The sequence below is a fragment of the Rutilus rutilus genome (assembly GCF_951802725.1).
Source record: "Rutilus rutilus genome assembly, chromosome: 18".
Lineage (NCBI taxonomy): Eukaryota > Metazoa > Chordata > Actinopteri > Cypriniformes > Leuciscidae > Rutilus > Rutilus rutilus.
The window spans coordinates 17,401,197-17,425,374 of NC_140231.1; the positions used below are offsets into that span (position 1 = coordinate 17,401,197).

The window sequence follows — 24,178 nt, forward strand, 5'->3', positions numbered from 1 at the left end:
TAACCCATTTGATAAATGGTAAACAGTTTATTCAAATATACCTTGTGCACATGTGCAGTGCCATGATGCAAATGTTTTTACATGTCTTCCAAATGGGTGCATGTTTATTTATGTCTTTTGAACTGGTCAGTAGAGGAGACAGACAGACAGGGCTCAGATTTAGTCAGGATTAGGCCTTAGTTAAATTAGGACATGCAAGTAGGTTTTATTAGGGTGACCATACGTCCTGTTTAACCAGGACATGTCTGGCCAGGATTTCGAGATCGCCCAAAATGCCCGGGATTCGGCTTTTGCTTTATACAGTCACCATTCATTATGTTTACATTATTACATTATTTGACACTGACACGTACGTGCCAGCTTTGCAGGTCATGCATTCTGCTTCACACGGATCCCGATCGAGACGAAAACACAGGAATTTTCTTAGCAATGCTAAAACGCACATCAACCGATCACTTGTTTAGCGTTCATGTAAACACTACATTCAGATTCACCAATCGGAATTAATTCAGTCCTACTGAATCAAAAAAGGTGCATGTAAACAAAATGAATGGCGACGAGAAAGCAAAAGCCGTATCCCGGATATTTTGGGCGATCTCGAAATCCCGGCCGGACATGTCCTGGAATATGGTCACCCTAGGTTTTATAAATGTGCCTGCATCTTAAAAAAAAAAACTCTTGCATATCTTAAAATATGTCAGTGTAAGTTGCTTAAAGTTAAAACAGCTCAAATATGGATTTTAGTGTGTGACTAGGCTTTAGCCTTGTCTGTGAAACCAGGCATAATTGTTTGCTACATATTTGCTAAAACCCCAAATACTTGGCACTGCGAATGTGTTGAAATTTGGTTCTGAATACCTGTAATGCACATGTAGAGACATGTTAATCGGACTGCAAAGTTTACATATAAACAGACCTCTCAAAATCTGAAACTGGATTTGATTCAATCAGACTGATGAAAATGAGTGAATGTAAACGTACCTACTGATCCAGTCAGTGTTTAAAAGACCACTGAAAGGAAAGATTATCAGTGAAATTACTTAAATTTCAGTCTGTCCTCACACAAAGCTACTATATGGCTACAAAAGACTTGGAAAAGTCATCTGGGCCACTATTATGTTACTTTTGTGCCTTTTTCTTAAGATTAAGACCTTTTTCACATTAAATGCTTGGAAAAGAGCAACATTTATCCTTTTGTGTTCTACAGTAGATAAAGTCATACAGGTTTGGAATGACATGAAAGTGAGTAAATGATGACAGAATGTTCATTATTGGTTGAACTTTTTTTTTTAAATGTTTTATATTAGAATACTTGATTTGCAGTTGTTGTCCAGAGACTAGCCCAACACAATCGAACTCACTTACCAAGGATCTGCACCTCGATGTGTCTGGGTTTCTCAATGAACTTCTCCACAAACAGAGCTCCATTGCCAAAGGCAGTCAGGGCCTCAGAGTACGCTCGCTGATAGTTCTCCTCTAGTTCCTGGTCACACACACACAGCCACAGGGTCACCCGGTGCAAATACCAGGCACACCAAATCATACAGCATCACTAACTGAACAGCAAACAAATCTAAAGTGCACATAAGGGCCTCACTTTAATGCTCATTTAAAAGCCCTCCAGTGTTAAAGCTCGCAACTGGCTCTTTGAAGGAACGGAGGAAAGATTAAATGTGTTCCAATCCACTACAAATTATTTTACTCTCAGACACGATACCTCATACTCTTTGACCACCCGCATCCCACGGCCACCGCCCCCGTACGCAGCCTTGAAGATAATCGGGAAGCCGTAGCTGTTGGAGAACTCTTGAGCTTCCTGCAAAGATGAGATGGGACCGTCTGTTCCAGGTACCACCGGCACACCTGTAGGATGACCAGAAAAAGTATGTACTGTAGCAATGCCATGCAATTCTTTTATGTACCATGAAAATATTGATACAATACTAGTTTAGTAGACAAATTTAGGTTTAGTAATTGCATTTAAAATAATTTTTCTACATGAAATAACCAGAGAATATAATAATAAGAGAACTGAAATGAGCAAATCGCCCCAAAAGAACATTTTAGTACCCACTCATTCTCATGAAACACTGAAAATGCTGTAAATAGAGTCAAAACATACAGCTCACAGGCCAAGTAACTGAAATCTACCCTGTAAAAAAGCCTGTCATTTTTACAGATAATAAAATCTGTAAAAGTACAGTAAAAATGTAAACATATTTATAGAAAATTTTTACAGAAAACATTAAAGGTGCCCTAGAATTTGAAATTGAATTTATCTTGGCATAGTTAAATAAGAGTTCAGCACATGGACATGACATACAGTGAGTCTCAAACACCATTGGTTTCTCCTTCTTATTTAAATCTCGTTTTTGAAAAACACCCCTGAAAAATAGGCGAATCTCCACATAACACCGACTGTGACGCAACAGTCGGGATCATTAATATGTACGCCTCCAAAAATGTGCATATGCCAGCTCATGTTCAAGGCCAGGCGGAACTGCGCAGCCGAATCATCGTCCGAATCATTTTTCTTCGAGAGACATCATGGCTTGCAAACGAGCGAAGCATGGCAGTTGCTCAGTGTTTGGATGTACAAATGAACATAAAGGTATGTTTTTAGTTCCTTCATCCGAGCCTCTGAAGAACCAGTGGGTTATGTGAATGTCTGATGAGTAATTGTTCAAGTTCAGACAGATAATCTTTCTCTCTAAGTCATTCAATACTGTTTATGCATCAGTAAATCAAGCCAGTGACTAAACGATCACCTTCACGTCGTTTCTCTTAGTAGGATGAAAATAATCTTACTTAAACTGTGATTAATATACAGATAGCGATCAAAGAACAATCCCTTTCCAGTCGCCCAAGCTGTCAATCACACAGCTCGAGTTTATCTGGACACTTGCCAAAACTCGTTACGAAATCAATGACGCTGTTACGCTGCACAACGAAGCTCTTACTGTACGTACATCATGTTTGCATTAATGAAATCATTAGTCAGTGCAGAAACTGCATTGCAATGATAAAATCTTCATTCACGTGATCAACAGGCTTACACTGAAGTCTCACACAGACACGCCCCTTCAAACAGAGTGTTCAAAAATCAGGCTAGGAAAAATGCCTTTTATTTCTAAATTATAACAAATTTTGATCTATAAAAAACATACTAACATTATAAGGGCACCCCAGGAAACATTCTAAAATAATAAAATAATCCATGCAAGGGCACCTTTAACATTTTAAACCAGTAAATGCAACTATTGCAAAATTAAGTTTCATATTTCTATTTACATTTTTTATTTTGATCATCATTTGCAATACTTCATGGGATTGCAGTTCTTTTCCTCATTAAAGCTGTTAAGGTGCAGTAAGCGATTTCTGAGAATCATTGTTGAACACTGTTGAAATTTAAAATCAACCCAAACAAACACACCCCTCGGTTCGATTCACTTTCAACAGTGTTTTTCAAAAATCGCTTACTGCACCTTTAAGTACACAGTCTTTTACCTTTGTCTTTTTGTTTTTTTGGTTCGAATCAAAGTTTGTAATGTTGTGATTCACCTCGCAGCTGGTTGGTTTGATTCGGTTCATGGCTTATAAGCTCTTTAACAAAGACCTTTTAACAAAGACCTTTCCCTAGGGGAAAATACTTTAGAAACCAAGGCACTGAAAAAGTGGATGGGCACTTTTGCGCACTATTCAACAACACAACTGATGATACATTGTGATGAGAGAGAGCAGGGTGTATGATAAACGCTTTACCTGCATTGGTGGCAATGGTACGAGCCTCAACTTTGTCCCCCATCTTACGCACCACGTCTGGGGTGGGGCCGATAAAACGTACCCCAGCATCCATACAAGCCTGGGCAAAATCTGCTCGTTCTGACAGGAAGCCATAGCCTGGGTGGATGGCATCTACGCCATTCTCCTGCCAGACACATAATGTGAAGTGTTCTGTCACAATTAATCCCCAAAAACCCATTTTCAAATAACTGCAGTATTATCACATTTATTATTCAGAATGACAAGTGATAACACTTGTAAAGAGAGGAGATTCATATACACTACCATTCAAAAGTTTGGGGTCAATACATGTAAAACAAACAAAACAAAAAAATTCTAAATAAATTACTACTTTTATTCAGCAAGGATGCATTAAATTGATCAAAAGTGACAGTAAAGACATTTCTATTGTTAGAAATCTTTTGTATTTTAAGTAAATGTTATTTTGGTAGAAAAAAGTATCAGGGTTTCCACTAAAATATTAAGCAGCACAACTGTTTTCAACATTGATAATTATAAGAAATATTTCCTGAGCAAATAAATCATATTAGAATGATTTCTGAAGGATCATGTGACACTGAAGACTAGCTGCTGAAAATTCTGCTTTGCCATCAAAGGGATGAATTCCATTATAAAATATATTCAAATAGAAAACTGTTGTTTAAAGAGACTTCTTTCTCCCCAATGCATTTACACATTTAGCGGAAGCTTTTATCCACTGCCACTTAGAGTAAACCCATGACCTTAGTGTTGCCACTAACCCTGTACTACTTTATTACTTTGAGATATAATATTGTATATACAGCTCTTTCCATTATCAGCTAAATAGCAGTAGTGGCTTCCTTCCAAGAATACAGCCCAACTTCACCAACGGACTGAAACCTTTTGTTTATCGACCTGTTTTGAAGGTTAACTGATGTAGCTGTCTCTTAAACAAGTCATAACAAGATGTTAGGAATGTTTCATGCACCTAATACAACATAGGACTTTTTTTTTCAACACACATTAGGTAAAGAGTTGAATTGATAAGCAGTTTATTTATTGATTAAACCAATAACTGACTAGCTTGTCTATTGATTGTTGCCTGAGGTATTTAAATCAGAAAATGAGATGTGGGAGAGCAGCTGCCTGTTTACAGCTACACTACCCTGTCTTCTTGGCAGCAGACTCTGAACTCTTGTCAGAAGGCATAATTACGTGCAATTACTGCTCTTAGCAGGCCTGTTTGTGCTCTATCTGTCCAATCACTGAGGGCTGTACGTGTACTTTACAGGTCACGCGATCCTAATCTACCATTTCACCACATAAACATAACACATAAGGTGTTAAAAACTTGTGAATACATTGCTGCTTTGAACCAAACAGTCTGGTTTTTGAGACAAACAGAGTCAGTTGATGGAAATGTCACTTACTCTATTGTGTCAGCGCTATATCTTACATTTTGATGCCTTGCAAACTCAAATATTTGGTTTTCTGTGACATTTGGTTGTCGATTCAGCCAATTAAAATTACCTTGCTTGCAGGCATAGATGAAGTTTAGTTCAAACAGTAAGAACGGCTTTGAAGTGTTTTAGTGGCATCAGTAAGAACGGGTTGAAAATAACAAACCAGTTAGTAACACTCAGTTACTAGTTTAAATATTTGTTAATTTCTTGCTGTCTTGGAGTTTCCTGAATAATTGTACTGAATAGTATGTTTAATTTCTAGCTATTGGTGAATCTTTTATTTGTAACGCTAACTTATTAGATGAAAAAATATCTGTATTTGTGTGGGACAATAAATAATATATTTTTAATATTTTAAAAGTAAAATGTTAAATTCACTACCATTCAAAGGTTTGGGAACAATACTTTTTAAAGTAATTAATACTTTTATTTAGCAAAAAATCATTAAATTGATTGACAGTGACAGGAAAACTTTCTATTCATCATAGAATCCTGACTTTTTTTTTTTTTATAAATTTCTACAAAAAAATATTAAGCATCACAACGGTTATTTTCAATTGTTATAATAATATATCCTGATTTTACTGTGTTTTTGACCAAATAAATGCAGCCTTGATGAGCGTAAAAGTCTACATTCCAAAACATAATTTAAAAAAAGTGTCAAATTATAATTATAAATATAACATTATAAAAAAAGTTTTTTTCTTTTTTTGTATTAAATTGACAAATTTTTGCGTTTGAAGCCAGTGAAAAACCATGGCAGGGCAAGTAGAAAACTGAACTACTGTACAGAGGATTCACAGAGTATCTTTACTGAACCCACACGAGTGTGAGAAAAGTCTGACCTTGGCCACTTTGATGATGTCTGGTATATGCAGGTAGGCCGCTACAGGTGGCAGCCCCTTGCCGATGAGGTAAGCTTCATCTGCCTTTTGTCTGTGCATCTGACCCGTGTCCTGCTCAGAGTAGACGGCCACTGTACGGATCCCCAGCTCTGTGCATGCCCGAAACACCCGGATGGCGATCTCTCCTGCAAAGAGCGATTCATGAATTACAATGCATGAGTGTGCAATTCATTCATACTATGTCTTTTACAGCGGAAGGACAGAAGATAGAAAGACTGAGAATTGTTATGTTCAGAATAGGACACAACCTTTGTTATTTCTACAGTAAACAATATCTTAAACCATATTTTATGGATGCATTAACTTTAAAATTCGATCTGATTGCAATAATCAGAAAATTATTACTTTTTTAAAAATACAGTTGTAAGTCTATAAGATTTTTTTTATGTTTTTGAAAGAAGTCTTTTATTTGATAAAAATACAGTAAAAGAGTGACATAATAAAAATACTATTTTATGTATAACATTTTATATTTTCTGTGATGGCAAAGCTGAATTTTCAGCATCATTACTCCAGTCTTCAGTGTCACATGATCCTCAAGAAATCATTCGAATATGCTGATTTGGTGCTCAATGCATATCAATGTTGAGAACAGGATTATTATTTTTTCAGGATTATTTGAGGAGTAGAAAGCTCAAAAGAACAGCATGACAAGGTAATAACTTCGATAAAATAAAAATAAATTGTACTGACCCCAAACTTTTGAATGGTTAATTTATATATTTATTAAGTGTTATATTCCTGTAATTTGAAAAATATATACAATACTACAAATAAAATAAAACAAATTTTTTAAATGTCAAATTAATGTTTCAATAACTGTATCACATAATGTTTAACAGTATCACATTCAGAACACAGCTGCTGCTAACACACCTCTGTTGGCCACCATGACCTTTTTGATGGGTTTGTACTCCAGTGTCTGCGGGGCAGTATGGGCGGAGCGGGTCATAACCCACACCCTCCTGATGGCTAACAGCCCCAGGGCAGAGCGCTGTCCTCCCAGTCCCACCTGTAGCAGCATCTAGAGAGCGAGAGCAAAGGATAGGCGTTACAGAAAGCAGTTCCTTCATGCTCCTGTAGTGATATCTATGTTATCTGCATCTACAAAGAACCAAAGTGATTAGTAGAAACCTTGCAGTGTTTCACACAGGAGCTCTGGAGATAACAAGAGTCAACACTTGAACTAAAGGGAAAGTGAGGTCAAGGAAAATAATACATGGAACAACAGGAGAATACGCCTTGAATAGTAAATGAGTGCTGCAAAATACAATAACAAACAAATCCACAAGCACTTGGACAAAGAAAGAAGAATGGCATATGCTACGTGAGAAGATATTCAGGACTGTCTTTTTAAAAAAAGCTGTATTTCAAGCTTATCCACACATACTGAAAAACATGAACAAGGTCAAGTGCCCACAGGGCCGAACAGAAGAAAAACACAATTTTATATCGTGATCATATTGCCTGTGGACAAAGCTTCTAAGGCCGAGACCGAACACCTGAAACAACAGCAGAACTGATTAAACTCTGTGGGAAACACTGAAGGATCAGAGAGACTCTGAAGCCGCAGGAGACAAAAGGCTATAAAGACTACAGAACAGACAATAAAAGCAGGGTTGCGCAACAAAACTGACTCAATTGCTCATCAAAACACACCCAAAACTAGCCCAATCGCATTCAGGGGGGCTACACATTTGCATTCCGGGTGGGGGTGGGGTGGGGGTTTGGGTTTGGTCACTTCAACCAGACTAAAAAAAATATCATTACAATGCATTTAGAAAAAGATAGGGTGAATTTTCATTTCATTCAGACGTTAACGGTGTTACTAAATTATTAGAGTTTGTAATCAGAGTTTTAAAATTGACTTTAATTGAGCATTAGCTTATGCAAATAGGAGAACAAAGCATGCACAATTAAATATCCTACATCGTCAGATACGAATATTGTAACATAACTAATACCTTCCAAAATACAACATTTGCCACATTGTTAGTACTTAATTTTGTGTTAGTACTCAATTTTTTGATTTTTTTTCATTCCAATCATTTCTGCAGATTTTTAAAACTATAATAATTTGTTTACTTTGTTTTACAATAAGCCATTCTGGTACTGTGATGGGTCATGTGACGTCCGATGTACTGAAGCAAAACCAGTTGAAAATTCCAATTACCAATTAATTTAGGAGTGGGGAGACCTAGCAAACACACCTGGTTTATATTTGCCCATTTTCTAAAGAAAACATGCATTTGATACTAAATTACATACGAGGATATCGCAAAAACATGCTCAAAAGTCTACCGACTGCAAAGGAAAGGTATTTGCACAGCATATGGCCCCTTAGATTCATTTCTAATCTGCAAATCACAAAATTCCTCTACAAAAGCTACGGCTGATTTCACATGGGAGCATATTTAAGGTGTCCCATTTCACTCGAACTCTTCTATGGTTACGGAAAAGTTCAACTGTTCTTTTACTTGTCTTCTCCTGAATAAGGGGCATTCCTCTGCCAAAAATCACAACAATACAGCAACTGTGTCCTGCCTGAGAGAGAGAACCTGACACTTATACATGAGCGCTGCAGAGGAGAGAATCTGAAGCTGCTGTAAACAATAGCAGCACATTTATGTGAGGGTTTAGGACTGTGTGGAGATGGGACAATGTATTGGATGGCATTCTAATCTGTATGTGAATTGGGCCATGTAAAACAGAGAGGGGTTAATTGGTGTGATTTGGTAGCAAAATGATGATCATCATATTACAAATTTTGGAAATTATGCAAAATATCTTCCTGACTGTGTAGAAGCAAGTGGCTTTGAGAGATTAAGTGAAACATTTGCATTAAAACTTTAATCCAAGAGTATGTTGGCCCAGCCTGCGGGCTTGGTCTACTAAAAAATATAAATAGTTACTCTACTACTCAAAAGAAAACCTTAGCAATGCACAGAGATCCACTTACAAACTTACTCACAGCCCAACTTATGAGAACACAGGGCCATTTATTTGCCTATATAATAGATCTTTCTTACTCATTATGAGAGACTTACCTGTTACATAAAAACCTAAGGGCAATACAATATTTAAACATGCAATAAACCTTTTTCTTGGATCATTCCAATCCCAAAATGCACCACAAACAAGGCTTTCAAAGAAGTCTGTGTGTCACTCATAATGTAGGCCTATACATGCATGAACATATATAGTCATGTGAAAAAGAAAGTACACCCTTTTGAATTTTATGGTTTTATGTTTCAGGACATAATAAAAAAATAATAATCTGGTCCTTGGCAGGTCTTAAAATGAGGTAAATAAAACCTCAGATGAACAACAACTCATGACATATTAAACCGTGTCAGGGTTTATTGAACAAAAACTAGGCCAAAATGGAGAAGCCAAGTGTGACAAACAAAGTACACACTTACTGCTTCCACAGGAATTAAAAGGGTAAATAGCAGTCAGACGCTGCTAATCAAATGTCAATTGATCATCAGCAAGCGTGACCAACTCTATAAAAGTAGAAGTTTTGGCAGTTTGATGTTCTGGAGCATTTAGGTGTGTGTTAACAAAAAGCCAAGGAGGAAAGACATCAGCAATGATCTTAGAGTTGCAATTGTTGCAGCCGTCAATCTAGGAAGGGTTATAAGGCCATTTCCAAACAATCTGAAGTCCATCATTCTACAGTGATGAAGATTATTCACAAGTGGAAAACATTCAAGACAGTTGCCAATCTGAGTGGACGACTCAGCAAATTCACCTCAAGGTCCGACCATGCACTGCTCAGAGAAACAAAAAATACCAACTGTCAAGCACGGTGGTGAGAGACTTGAGGTGATGATTTTTGGCTTGTTTTGCAGCCACAGGACCTGGGCACCTTGCAGTCATTGAGACGACCATGAACTCCTCTGTATACCAAATGTATTCTGAAGTCAAATGTGAGGCCATCTGTCCGACTTGGCCAAAATTGGGCCATACAACAGGACAATGATCCCAAGCACACCAGAGCAAATCTACAACAGAATGGCTAAAAAAGAAAATAAATCGAGATGTTGCACTGGCCCAGTCAAAGTCCAGACCTCAAACCGATCGAAATGCCGTGGCAGGACCTTAAGAGAGCCGTGTATTTAACAAATGCCTGCAAACCTCAATGAACTGAAGCAACGTTGCAAAGAATAGTGGGACAAAATTCCTCCACAACGATGTGAGAGACTGATAAATTCATATAGAAAAGTATTACTTCAAGTTATTACTGCTAAAAGTGGCTCTACAAGCAACTGTACTTGGTTTGTCACCCATAGTTTCTCCATTTTGGCTTTTTTTTTTATATAATGACAGTCTAATACAGTGTGTCATGTGTTGTTGGCATCTGGGTTGTATTTACTTCATTTTAAGACCTGTTAAAGACCAGATTATTTTTTATAATGGCCTGATAAATAAAACCATAGAATTTCTTTATCACATGACTGTATATTTTAAGCAATGGCAAGATGGTAGATGTGAAATGGGATGAAAAGACAGGCAGCCTGCATGATTCTGCTGCTTTTAGCACATCATCGGTTGCCACCATGTGGCTGATGATGATGACTCCAATATATCCCAGAATTCAAGAGTCATCAGGTTTCTGAAGATGTTCATAAGTGTCATATTATCAGACACCTGCTGTTTTTCATAAAACATGTTCAGTGTTACGTAACTGTGTATAATATGTAACAAAAATTGGAGTCAGGGGTGAATCTCTTGACTATGACAATATGACCAAGAATAATTCATGTGAACTGGAATCCAATTCAATTAATACAAACTGCATGTACAATAATTAAAAAAGGGACGTTTAAAATACATTTTTAAAAGTCATGCTAAATCTGCTCAAACAACCAAATAAAACCTGGATATTAATGTACATGGCAGCTGCACAACAAAATTTTAATCAAATATAATATTTATAGTAATATAATATTTTAAAAGATTAAAAAGAAGAAAAGGAAAAAAAAATCAGCTAACTTCCTCCTCCACCCTCCATATGGCGAAAATCATGTTACTGATGTCCAAATCACTGTTCATTTCTTTATTTGCAGTAAACTGCCCTATTAAGATTTTGGCCATCATAAGGGATAGTTTGACACTGTCATTGCTGGATTGGGATTGGGCTTGGACAGGTGGACGTTAAAACTGTCATCGACAGCTGCCAATTTAAAAGTGAACCTGAACTTGCTGCGCAATGAATAACCATTTCCCATTAGAAAGCTTCAACATTCCTTTTTCAACGGACGTGCAGCCATGAAGTGTTTGTTTGGTAATAGTTTATAGGTCAATATTGTTTTGCTTGAATCAATAAACCACCCATCTGTGTACTGACAAACTATTGGTGTAAGTATGTTGTAAATCCATCATCTTGTCCAGTTTTGATTCATTCAATTGGCACATGGGTTAGCAAACAGAGGAAAGCGTGAGTGCAGTGCCCTTTGATCGCATGCTGGACGACTTCAAAACTCTATCTAACACGGTTCATAAATATTTACTGCAGAAGCCACGACTGTCAGTTCATTGCAAAATGCAGTTATGCTCAACTTAACATATCAAGCGGCTAGTGTTTATTATGGCAGCAACTTGCATCATACTTGCAATAAAGCATAAGTTACGGCAGCAGTTTCAAAAAACGCCTATCATCTCATCTGATCCGATTAACATAAAATGCGAGAATGCAGTCTTACCTTCTTATTCTTGTCTCACAGCAGTGGCGTTCTGGGGTCCAATCCTGTTCCTTGAAGAAGAAACGTGAAGACGTGAAGACGTAAAATCCTCGCTGCGTAAATTCAGTGAATATCAATAGTACGTAGCGAAGTAACTAAATGCGCCTCGCCTGAACTCGCTTATTTACATCTCCTGACAGGGTGTTAATTCGCAGCCGAATGCTTCAGATTCCCCGCTGGATTTTCAACTCGTTAAAATTGTTTGCCGAAGTATGTCTAAATCATCTGAGTTGGCTTGTCCTGCCACAAATCAGTTGAACACTTTTTAGTATTTAGCCAGTTGCAACATTTTTTTCCTTGAATCAATAAACCACCCATCTGTATACTGGCAAACTATTGGTGTATGTTGTGTGACTGGCGTCCCCGCCTACGTCTCACTTGTCATTGATGTGATTGGTTGGCGCTGAAATCGGCGGTGACCTATTCGTTATGCGTGACGTCAATCATCAACAGCTCTGTACAGGGACCTTTGTATTGGACGTTTGAGGAAAGCTTGGGTGTTGTAGTTTCATGACGGGACAAAACTACAGATGGAGACTTACTGCAGACTTTGTCATGTGGACGTTTCTGTTACCCTCACTCGTTTCTAATTTTACACATCCCAGTTATAAAATATGTTTGCAATATTTGCAATGTATGTGTTTTTAAGTGATATGCGGTGGACATGCTGACTCTTAATTGATGTAATGTGATTCAAAATGATAAAATAAGACCTAATATTGTCTTGTGCACACAAATGACAATAAACACAATAGATATACATCAAATGCACTTTTCTGTCTCTCTTACACTATTTTTAATAAGCCCATGCAGATTTACAGTTATATAGGCAACAGTGTTATGAACAAAAAGAGGTAATTTAGAAACAGAGGTCCAAGATGTTTATTTAGCAAGAAAACCAGAGTTCTGCAATGGAATGCATAACCTTTCTCTTTTTTTTTTTTACTATATTACCTTATGGGCAGAAGAAGAGAGAAAAAAGAACCAGACCGTAAACTTAGATCTCAGAGGAAGAAAAAACAACAACATATAAAGGTCATAAAAAACATAACAGTAGAATAAATTAAGAACTGGGGCAGAAGATGCAATACTACCACCATAATGTATGTGATTCTACCATTATACGCCATTTAACCTTAACCATTTGTTTAACGGTCTATACAGTTACAAAAAATGGATTTCATTCAAAGCTGCATTTAAAGGCAGCAGTTGCTGCACCAACACAGCAGACACTGTCTAACTGATTGACAAGCATTACGCACCATCCCAATTGCCACTGTGCATGGACCACAACTACAGGACCATGGGAGAGCATGCCATTGGTTCTGAAAAATTCGTAAAAAAAAAAAAAAAAAAATTCATAAAATGCAGGTACTATGGATGTATACAAATATATCGAACAGCCTGCAGGAAGAATCAGCACACAGCTTAAGTTTAATATTTTTCCCTAGACAGAAATGGTCCGCTGACTAGGACACCAAGTGCAGCATCAAAATGTAAGACTGTATGTTAAGGTGAAAATATTCTACATCTTCAGTAAAACTCCACACAAACCAAACATTAAACCTCTCTACTCCAGTCTAGAACAAAATAGGTGGGCAATTGCTTTGGGGTAGTAAAATTTGTGAGGAAATTGATATTGGAAAGAAGGTTAAAAACTTCCCCCCATGTTTCTCTCAAATAATAATAATAAAAAAAAGGGGCAAAGCAAACTAACTGAAATAATTGGTCCCCAATTAACCATCTCTGGATTATTCTACACAGGTTTGTCTAAGTTTTTTTTTAAAGTTTTTTTGTAGACATTAGTTATGCGGTCCCTAAAGAACAAGCCCTATACCAAAACGTAAACTGTACTGAGTGGCTCCACTTTAAATCCAACTACAAGCACTCGCTCAGACACACAGTTCTACACTTACAAAAACAATCACACTATGACATGGAAGTTTGAGCCAGTTTGTTATATAAAGCCCCTGATTATCCATGAATGGTTATTCACCATACAGTTCTAAGACCACTGAGCAGAGCTTGCATGAGAAACATGCAGTTAAAGGAGAACTAGCAAGTTAGAAAAAGAGGCAAGCTGGGAAGAAAAACAAAAGACACAGAAACATGCCAAACATAAACAAAGCATGCATTGCTCTTGTCCATATAGTATGTCACAATCTTTAAAATATTGATATTGATACATGTGTTACACTGCTGTTATCACCATCATATATGCAAGATTTAAACTTTGTTGTGCATGTAAATGTTTTCTTCCAAAGAAAACCAGATAATGTAGGAAAAAGATTACAGAAGATCATAAGTAAAAACAAGCAGAGCAGGGGGACTGTTTAAACTAATGGAAAGTAGAAGAGAGCAAAACTAAATGGAGAGGAGTAAGATATTGGGTTGTGAATGCTTGTTGAAGGTTGACAGTGAGAGTGCTGCCCACTGTTTGGTCTGCTGTGCTCCTTTTGGTTTCCAGTTTTACTTCGCTGTCATCATCTGGACAAACTCTGAAAAATTGGAGAAAAAAAATAATAATATTGATATACATGCAAAATGATTTCACAAGAATTCTGCAAGAAACAAACTTCAACAAAATAAGCCATGATCCATAAAGCCATAATACATTTGACCCTTGAATTGTTCTAAATACCTCAACCACAAGCTTGGGAGTTAAGCAGACAATACACACTTGCATATATAAAAAAATTATATATAAAAAACACTATGCATCAATGACATTAACATGTGGAATACCTTCATAGTTGACCTGGCCATCACCATCAATATCTGCCTCCCGGATCATCTCATCCACTTCCTCGTCTGTAAGCTTCTCCCCCAGATTTGTCATGACATGACGCAACTCTGCTGCACTGATATAACCGTTTCCATCCTGTAAAGCATTAGTCACTGAGTGAGGAAAATATTCTTTCCAATTTTTTTTTTTTTTTTTTCAATAAGTGAGAACATGTTTCCAAGAAAACCTATTTTACCTTATCGAAAACTCTGAACGCTTCTCTGATCTCCTCCTCGCTATCTGTGTCCTTCATCTTTCTGGCCATCATAGTAAGGAACTCTGGGAAATCAATTGTTCCATTGCCTGAGGGGGGGTAAAAAGATAAGATTTAGAGAAGAGCTACAGTAACATGGCATTATCTGTGGAAGGGTTTCCTCACCATCAGCATCAACTTCATTGATCATATCCTGAAGCTCTGCCTCTGTAGGATTCTGGCCCAAAGAGCGCATGACAGTCCCTAACTCTTTAGTAGTGATGGTACCATCACCGTCTTTGTCAAATAAGGAGAAGGCCTCCTTGAATTCTGGGGGGAAAAAAGCACAGATAATGAATTAAATATTATACAATTATCATCAAATCATATTGTTAGTTCGCCCCAAAATGAAAATTCGGTCATCATTTACTCACACTCAAGTTGTTCCAAACCTGTATAAATGTATTTCTTCTGCTGAACACAAAAGAGGATACCCCACTGACTTCCATAGTATTTTTTTCTTCTACATATTATGGAAGTCAAAATAAAATATCTTATTTTTTGTTAAGCAGAAGAAAGAAATTCATACAGGTTTAGAACAACTAAACAAATGACATAATTTACATTTTTGGGTGAACTATCCTTTTAAGGTAAAGGTTAATCGTACATACCAGCAATCTGCTCCTCTGTTAGCTGATCAGCCTATAGAAATTACACACACACACACACAAAACAGTTAATTATTATAAGCATAGCCAAATAGCACTGAGATTTCAGTCTGAAGCGTAACTTTATTTATTGCGTGTTAAACTGAACTGAACTGAACGTGTCTAACACGTGATAGCTTGTTTTACAAGTTTGATGATGTCATTCATGACTACAACGCCTAACTCGGGGCTCTGTGAATTTGCAAATTACAAAACGCAGTCACAGCAGACCAACGTTACGTTGCTACATTTAACTGTATTTGCCTATTTGCATTTTTTTTTTTTTACTATAATGAGGTTCACGGTTATAGGCCAACTGAATGGATTAGTGCGCATGCTGTGGGAAACTACTAGCATGTTGTGGCCGATCCGATATATTATAAAAAGCTTGAACTATTTTTTGCACAAGGGACGATACGAGTCCCGTCTACTGTAAACCATCGAGATTTTTACGTATATTTTTCAAACTGTTGCCTGCTGACGCCGACATGAGGCGAGCTAGCAACAAGGAATCAGTCAAGGAGGATGTGCTAGAATAGCACATTTTATGCTGTAAATGTCTCGCGCCTAATTGCAATTATAGGAAGCACTACCAAACGTCACACAGCAAGCGATAAAGCCGTTTACTCAACACTGAGAAATATGAAAACTGTGTGTAACCCGTTGAAGTGACGTTAGCCCGGGAGCTCGCGCGCTTTCAATAGAATGACGGTTAGCTCGCGAGGAGCTAAGCTAACACAAGCCCATTCACACCTATCACTTCGCCGTGGACGCTCAGCCATTTTTGTAGCAACGTTGCACTTTGACTATTAGAATAAAGTAATATAAAGGCTTACTTACCATTGTAATTTAGTGTGAACTACGTTGCTCTTTACGCAGATAAAAAATGGAAACCCAAGCGTTTGCTTTCCGCCCGTGCGATTGTCAAGCACTATATTCTGCTGCTGTGCGCCCAAATTTCAATATCACTACGCCTTAGTGTTTCGGTCCAAAGTGGGACGTCGCACTCCTTGACAACAAAGCTGTTACTATGGTCTTCCTACGCCACGTAGTCAAAATGTTTGAACTCCAAATAGCACAGAGAAACTTTCCCGTTTTAGTTTATAAAAACGATATATTGCACAGCGTTGTTTATCGACTGTAAATTTATGTTTTATGATTATTCTTTTCAAAAGCCATAGCATTCAACGGTGGCTTTCAGGTTTGAATGGATGGTGCCGGAGAGTTTATATATAGAAGTCTGATGGCACTCGTCAGCTGACCTAGGAAACGTATTTTGATTGGTTTTCAGCCACCTGCAATGCGTCAGGGAGTCCTCGATGAGAGCTGTTCTTAAAGACACAGACACAGGAAAACGACTAGTGCAGAGATAGTGCTGCAGACTGGCAGCATGTCAGAGCAAGAGTCTGTTGTTATAAATACGCCCATTTTATGGCCAGTACAGTGATTTTGAATGTCTTATTTAGAGAAATAAAGTTTCAACTAAAACACACCATTAGATTTGAAGGGAACACAACGCGTTCCTTAAAAGTAGAGGTTCTTGGTCAGGTTTGTGGTCCCAAATGAGTAATTGACCTAGAAAAGTTTGAGTTGTGAAAAGGTAGAGGACATAAGGAGAAAATAACTCATTCATCAGTAATATTTCAAGTATCTATTTTTTCCCTTTTAGATTTACATTTAACCATTTAGCAGATGCTTTTATGCTTTTATCCAAAGCAACTTACAAATGATATAAACTGTTGAAATATCTTTTGAGAAGACAGTTGACGAGCCTTTGTTTCTTGTGATGATAGACCCTTTTCACATTTCCGGGGTTTTCAGAAGTGTAAGTTGTCATAGTTGGGTAAACTTCTATAGTGGTGAATGAGAGACTACATTCAAAATATCGGTTCCCATTTGCTCAAATAGCAAAAGAAAAACTCCACAATAGTGTTTTCACAACTTTCAAAGAGGAAAAAATAGAGAGAGATTGATAACGGCAGTCAGAAGAGAGAAAGACATTTCATTCAATTGAACTTTACCATCACTCCCACAGCTGCTGTATTAGAAACAACCTCAAAAGAGCTTTAGTTTTTTTTGTTTTTTTTGTTACAAAGTTAATAAAATACCAAATATGGTGTTATAAATATACATACTTTTTAAAAATGAAAATTATAAAAACTTTGCTGGATTTAAGATGCTGATGACTGTTAAAACACTTCATCACAGTCTGTGAAAAGGGTCCATTAGGTCTGTTCTCTCAGACCTCATATACATTTGAGACAATTTCCCTCATCACTCAAGGCTCTGAGCCGATCTCAGCAGGGGTTTGTAAATCTGTAATGAGTTAAAATAGCCAGGTGAGACTGAGCTCTCTATATGCATAATGAATAGCTCTAAATAAAGAAGTCATCAGTAGAGACACCTGATATCATGCTATGCTGGAGACAATGAGTGCTGCTCCCTTTTATGGCGGTAGATTTTAATAATTCAACCATGTCTCCGTTACATCTCATTATGCTGGCAACACTTATGAAAATAGATGAGGGAAGCCTACCTGAAATAAAACAATGACAAACTACAAAGATGAATTGCTCCACTTAATTTATTGTCCACACCTTTCATTTTCATGCCTTTTTTTTTTTTTCAATTACATAGAAGAAACAGCCATTTAAGATTTACTCGAGGACACGTGAACACTTTTTCGTGTGCAGAATTGCACTACATTTGAAAAACTAAAAAAAAAAAAAGATAAAAAAAGGATTAAATTAAAAATAATTCTTCCTATGGAATGTATTCTATGTAACAGAAAAACAACTACCAGCTTAAAGTTATGTTTAGTAGTCATGCAGTGCATGTGATGTATGTATTAGTACAATCTGATGCTGTATGCCAGTGTTTATGTACTAAAAAGGACAAATATTGCAACAGAACGGCCAAATCCATGTCCTCACACTAACTACGAATTTAAAGTAAGTCTTTAGGATGTATAAGGAAACTTCAGCATTATACCCTGTTCTGGCTTCACCTCAAGTTGTGCAAGGTTAAGCATTTTACCAGCATCTATATCATCAGTACTACACACTACTGTAGCTTTTTCAGGAATCTCAGCATGCTTCAGCTGAAGAGTGACCGTTTCGTTTGAGTGCCAGTTGAGTGCAATAAGGTAGCGCTCATTCTGGTCCCAGCTTCGCACATAGGCCATGGCGAAGGTCGAGTTGAACAAAGGCAAGTATTCTCCATGCTGCAGAGAGCGCTCTTTAGATCTTTTTTCACTCACAGCCCTGAAGAATGTACGTAAAGTTTTCATTTTTTCCAGAATGTTCTGTAAAGCAAACATGAACATTTTACTAAAACTGCAGGACACAATATTGAATGATGTAACTCTGGAGATTTAGCAGTGTGCACGAGTGCCTTACCATTGGAGTCACAGTGCTGTTAGCGAAGTCCCACACCATGGTTGGGTTTTTGGTAGACTAAATGGAAGAATAACACAACATTTTAGGATCTGCTCTTGAAAAGCACTCGGACCTGCTGCCTACTTTTGATAAAAACCTTCAGTTGACCTACCTCATCTTCCAGTCCGATCTCATCCCCATAATTAAACACTGGTGTGCCAGGCAGGGTGAGCAGCAGCAGTTGACTCAACTTGAGTTTGCCATGCCCCACTACAGAAGCCAGGTGTCCAGCGATACGCCCACCGATGTTCCAAGCCAGTTGGGTCTGATTGTAAGTGGAATACAAGTGAGCAACAGAATGGGCAACTTCCAGAGCAGACCTGGACCTTAGAGCACCAGTGAGGAGCAGGTCAACACCAGTTTTGTTCAACACAGCAGCTATGTCATCAGGAGAGGACTTCTCTGTAACGCCAATTAAGACCCTGGAAAGATAAAAAGTCAGTAAGGATGAAGTTATTTAATAAAAGTATTAAATGGAGCAAGATGGTTAGCAATACAATTTCAAAGTCCCCTTGACAGGAGTTCAGTTTGTAAAAGTTGCTCCCAATGACCACAAGGTGGCTCCTTTACTTCACAAAAAGAATCTTCAAGTCCATTCATGAAGTAAAAAATAAAATCAACTGTTGAGTGCTCACTTTTTAGTTGTTTTTCCATCGGATTCTGTCTGATTGCGGCAATGGCCTTCAATGTCCCTCCAAAGGGATGGGGCTGCAGTGGAAACCTTCTCAACACCGTAGAAGAGGAATCCGTCTACACCTTCTGCTAGCCAGTGCCTCAGAGCAGGCTACAAAGACAAGGATCAGAATTATTCCTCTGGAAACTCAAGTACCCAAATCAAGTTCAAGTGACAACATAGATTATTGGACAAAGAAATTATCTATTACTATTGCTCACAATCTAAGTCATACCTCAAGTTCCAAAGAGCTGACAGCATCATTGTCAAACCAGGGCTCTTCTCCTTTATAGTTAGGGGTAAGGTCCAAAACAACAGAGATACCTAGGAGTAAACACAAACATTTAATTGAGAGATAGATACAGATATACAGAGAGAGAGAGATATATATATATATATATATATATATATATATATATATATATATATATATATATATACACACACATATGTGTACATACAGTGTTTAAATTTATTAGACCACCATCCACTGTAAGGTTTGTACCACAGCTGCCCAAAACTAACAGTATTGGTGATTACCAAAATAATTTTTTATGTTTCTGAAATGGTTAATCCACCAGTATGTGTAAGCTCTTTAGTCACAGTTGGCCAAGTCAAAGTCCGGACTTGAATCCTATTGAACAAATTTGGGATTCAGTGGATTCAAAGACAGATCGCACAAAAGTTCTCAACAAAAGAAAGTCTTTGGGAACAACTAGAAACTATTTGGAGGTCGATAACAGAGACTGTGGAAATGTACTGTACATAAAGACTATGCCAGAAAGAACGCAAACTGTTATCAAGGCCCAATGACACCATTCATTTTTTTTCCATTTACATTAATTTGCATTTATTCATTTTACAGATTTTTTTTATCCAAAGTGACTTAAAAATGAGGAATACAGCAAGTGATTCATCGTGAAGATGCAAACAAACACATGAAGTGCTCAAAATAAAGTTTCAGACATTGCTTAGAGTAGCATAAACTAGAAAAGTAAGGGATTAAAGGGAAGTGAAAGAATTTTTTTTTTTTATGATGAGGTTAAGTGCACACGGAAGAGATGATTTTCAGCTGTCTTTGAATATAGTCAGGGATTCTGCCTTCTAGATGAAGGCGGTGAGATTGTTCCAAAAGGAATGATTTTGGTTATTATGTGTGAATAAAGACGATCTAGTTGTTTCAATTTGTTATTTGCCGATTAAATGACAATAAAAACATATTTAAAGTTTAAAATTTTAACGTTTTCGACAGATTCCTAAAATATTTGTGTTTTCTCCTCATTATGACGGGTGGTCTAATAAATTGGAGCACTGTACATGTACACATACATAAGCAACTGTATATTTTGTTATATTTTGTAGAAACTGAGATACATTTCACAATTCTTTGATAAACAGTAAAGTCTCAAGCTCACCTCTTCTGTGTGCAGCCTGGATTACTTCTTTAAACTGCGACGCATTACCAGCCTCTTTAGAAATCTCAGTCAAGTTCAGATCCTCGGGCTTGTCAGCACTGGACACATGGATCGGGCCTATGACAAGACCTTTCACCTTTAACTCATCCAATGCCTGAACCTTTTCAGCCAAACCTGTGGGGAAAAAAAAGAGAATAAATAGGGAGATATTTAGATCACAGACCACATATCCATGTTAATCCTAACTTCATTGTACCAGATTTGTCAATTCAGCAGCATAAGGAAAGAGTGATAATGAGTTTGAACATGTTCAGTGCTTGACATCCGCATTTAATCCCCAAACTGACCCAACCCTGCAACCCATTAACACTCCCTCCTTAACATAGATAATTTCGGTTGATTGGGTGTTGACCCATGGAGTCTTTACCTTTCAGGTCTGAATTAAAGGAGTTCACGTCTCCAATCTGGTACAGTGCTCCATAGTTCCACCAGTTCATCTCAGGGAGGGGCTTGCATCGAGGAGCGTGAATAATGATGGCAATAGCGCCAGCCAGCATGCCCAGCCAACCAAGCCAGAACAGAATCAGAAGTGCCCAACGAACTTTAACCCACCTATTCAAGAATAGACAACAGTGATTACATCATCTGAGTAACTGAAAAACAGAAAAATCCACACCAAGATCTAAGTAAAAGAGGTTTAGCCATGGTGCGTGTCGTACCCCGGTGTTCCGGCTACTTTCATGAGTTCTTCTTTGGATAATCCAGTGAATTTAGTCTCCTCATCTGGAATCTTCACCTTCACAATGCCATTCTTCTCACTTACAGGCGAGTTGGCATAATTATTTCTAGCCTCTCCCTCTCTCATGGGCTGCTTCTCCTGCTCCACCTCATTGAGCTCCACATCTTTCATATCCACTTCAGTTTCGTTGCTCATTTTGTCAGTTTATGTTTAATGTCCTGGAAACAAATTTAATTACATTAGCAGCAAGCACATCTTGGGTTGAATCCGAAATCGCCCCCCTAAACCCTCAATCACTATTCCCTACGTTAGTCCACTAATAATAATACTGCTCAGTGCTCACTGTTCGTACATCGGCTGCATTCTCGTTATTGCAGTGCAATGTAAGGTTGAATAAGTGCACTTAGTTACGTCCACTATGGTTTCGGACACCACTACAAATGTCTGTCCCCTCAAATAACGCCCTATTTGAGGGTATAAGGGATATTTCGGAATCAGCCACTGTCGTTATGGAACCAGAATTACAGGCTGAGGAGGAAGCAGATGTTTGACGTCATGGGCAAGACACGCATTCAGGCAAGATACGCGGAACGTTGCATCACCTAATCAGTTCACGCTGAGATGGCGACAAAAAACATAAAAAAAAAATTATAACAGATGTAACTTACTAATACCCAAAATGACAAGTACACCAAGGCTCTTTGGTAGACTAGAAAGATTTGGGCTCTGTTAGACAAAACAACAGTTAATCCAGATTAAACCTCCAGTGACCGTAGACATAGCAACCAAATGCCGGGTGCCAGATCAGCATAACCACGCTCATCGAATCTAGTTAAAAATATACATATAAATATAACTGACGTGGGGCTAAATGGAGCGTTTGTGAGCATTAATTATATATTACACTATCGATTCGTTCAAAGGAAAGTGTACATTTGATGTAACTTAAATGGTAGCGCGACATTTTGTAAACCGGATTGGTCCAGTTCTATTTGAGCCTGTCTGTTCACTGACTCATTCAGCCTGAATTAACACAGGTTAAAGAATAACAAACAATTTAAATCAGAAACATGCCAATGTAATAGTGCTTTTAAATATGAATAAACCATGATGTACGGCTCGCAAATATCAAGGATGTTGGCAAATTTAGGAACTAAGTTACGCAAAATTTAACTGAAACAAGACCAGATCTTACCAGTTAACGTTACACTGGAATAATGATGAACTCTTCGTTTAAATGATCTGTGATAAATAAGAAATACCCTGCTTGTGTTCGCTGGTACCATTCGAGTCTGTATTCACAGTGATGCTTGTGGTTTTTATATGGCAGAAGAAGAGTCTGAGCCGCACGCGGCACGCCTAACGTTACACGTTTCTCCGCCCACATTTAAGGGGGAACAGCACAAAACCTGTTTTCGGACTAGGGAAAAAGCCAACAATTCTACTATTTTAACGATTCGATTATTTTGAACAATTCGTTTCAAAGAACCTGTTCCTTTGCATCATGATAAAAAAGTAATATAATCGTATAAAAAAAGTATTTCCAGTATATTTTATTTGTATTTTCTGCTACATTTTGGTCTGTTAAAGTTTATTTTCGCTAACGTTACATCAGTCAAATCCCCTAAATATCCGACACAAAAGAACGATTCGCTTACGAATCATCCACGGTGTGAATCGAGTGCAACTATCACATCAAATCTGAAGCAGTTTTATTTAGAATTATATATATATATATATATATATATATATATATATATATATATATATATATATATATATATATATATATATATATATATTAGTATTATATCTGTGGCATGTATAGAGAAAACAAACAAATTAATTTAACAATGTTCAGTTTGTCAATTCTGTAGTGCGTGAACCTGCATTTCAGGCAGAAAATCCGTTTTTGAAGCATTTTAGAGAGTCCACCTTAAAGGAGGCTGTCATTACTAGCTAATTCGTTCTCCTCCCTGTTGACTGTACAAGACCTCCATAAACATGTTTTTGGGGGGTTGAATGTATTGAGTTTCTTTCCTAGAAAGAGAAAAGAGCAGCAACAACAACAAAAAACATTGTACAGTGTACAGTTTAGTTAGTTCTTCAGTTCTCTGTTCAGTCAAAGTCTACCACTTACCCAAATTGTTCTATATTTTAACCATGCTGTATTTATATGTTTTATATGTATAGTGTAGCTTAATTTGTTTGTTCTTTAATATATTATAAAAAGACCACTAAGTGAAAAATAGCTCAAAAATGTTTTGCTTAACCTTTACCCTAATTATGTGCTTTGGTCATTTAAGCAGCTAAGCCTGATTAAATGCAGCTCCAAAACTCTTATTTGAA

At 37.4% G+C, this 24,178-nt stretch overlaps 3 protein-coding genes across 3 annotated transcripts in view; all 3 read right to left on the minus strand.

Moving 5' to 3' along the window:
• pcxa (pyruvate carboxylase a) overlaps window positions 1–12,251 on the minus strand; it is a 128,179-nt gene extending 115,928 nt beyond the window's left edge. The window contains exons 1-6 of the mRNA XM_084387119.1: window positions 11,842–12,251; window positions 7,010–7,157; window positions 6,074–6,258; window positions 3,763–3,928; window positions 1,718–1,863; window positions 1,366–1,483 (exon numbers count right to left, since the gene is read on the minus strand). Of these exons, the coding sequence (XP_084243245.1) occupies window positions 1,366–1,483; window positions 1,718–1,863; window positions 3,763–3,928; window positions 6,074–6,258; window positions 7,010–7,157 (763 nt within the window). The 5' untranslated portion in view covers window positions 11,842–12,251. The remainder of the gene's footprint in view (window positions 1–1,365; window positions 1,484–1,717; window positions 1,864–3,762; window positions 3,929–6,073; window positions 6,259–7,009; window positions 7,158–11,841) is intronic.
• A 487-nt stretch (window positions 12,252–12,738) lies between these two features.
• calm3b (calmodulin 3b (phosphorylase kinase, delta)) lies at window positions 12,739–16,817 on the minus strand. The gene is made up of 6 exons (XM_084387124.1): window positions 16,406–16,817; window positions 15,530–15,560; window positions 15,045–15,188; window positions 14,862–14,968; window positions 14,626–14,761; window positions 12,739–14,378 (listed from the first exon to the last, which is right to left on the minus strand). The coding sequence occupies exons 1-6, from the start codon at window positions 16,406–16,408 to the stop codon at window positions 14,350–14,352; spliced, it is 450 nt and encodes a 149-aa protein (XP_084243250.1). The 5' UTR covers window positions 16,409–16,817; the 3' UTR covers window positions 12,739–14,349.
• A 1,314-nt stretch (window positions 16,818–18,131) lies between these two features.
• On the minus strand, window positions 18,132–23,190 carry slc3a2b (solute carrier family 3 member 2b). Its single transcript, XM_084387282.1, has 9 exons — window positions 23,025–23,190; window positions 21,810–22,047; window positions 21,518–21,702; window positions 21,091–21,264; window positions 19,911–19,999; window positions 19,638–19,786; window positions 19,115–19,424; window positions 18,964–19,020; window positions 18,132–18,869 (listed from the first exon to the last, which is right to left on the minus strand). Exons 2-9 carry the CDS (start codon window positions 22,022–22,024, stop codon window positions 18,525–18,527), a joined length of 1,524 nt encoding a protein of 507 aa, XP_084243408.1. The 5' UTR covers window positions 22,025–22,047; window positions 23,025–23,190; the 3' UTR covers window positions 18,132–18,524.
• Between the last annotated feature and the right edge of the window lie 988 nt (window positions 23,191–24,178).

What these genes read in the sequence shown, in the direction of transcription:
- calm3b (XM_084387124.1), bottom strand. An exon ending in CGTTCAGAGTTTTCGATAAG is followed by an intron (nt 14,762 to 14,861) that starts GTAAAATAGGTT and finishes AATGCTTTACAG; the next exon opens with GATGGAAACGGTTATATCAG. An exon ending in TGGCCAGGTCAACTATGAAG is followed by an intron (nt 14,379 to 14,625) that starts GTATTCCACATG and finishes CCAATTTTTCAG; the next exon opens with AGTTTGTCCAGATGATGACA.
- slc3a2b (XM_084387282.1), bottom strand. Translation starts at nt 22,024, where the DNA reads ATGAGCAACGAAACTGAAGTGGATATGAAAGATGTGGAGCTCAATGAG. An exon ending in GATGGAAAAACAACTAAAAA is followed by an intron (nt 19,425 to 19,637) that starts GTGAGCACTCAA and finishes TTATCTTTCCAG; the next exon opens with GGTCTTAATTGGCGTTACAG. An exon ending in AGATCGGACTGGAAGATGAG is followed by an intron (nt 19,021 to 19,114) that starts GTAGGTCAACTG and finishes TCTTCCATTTAG; the next exon opens with TCTACCAAAAACCCAACCAT.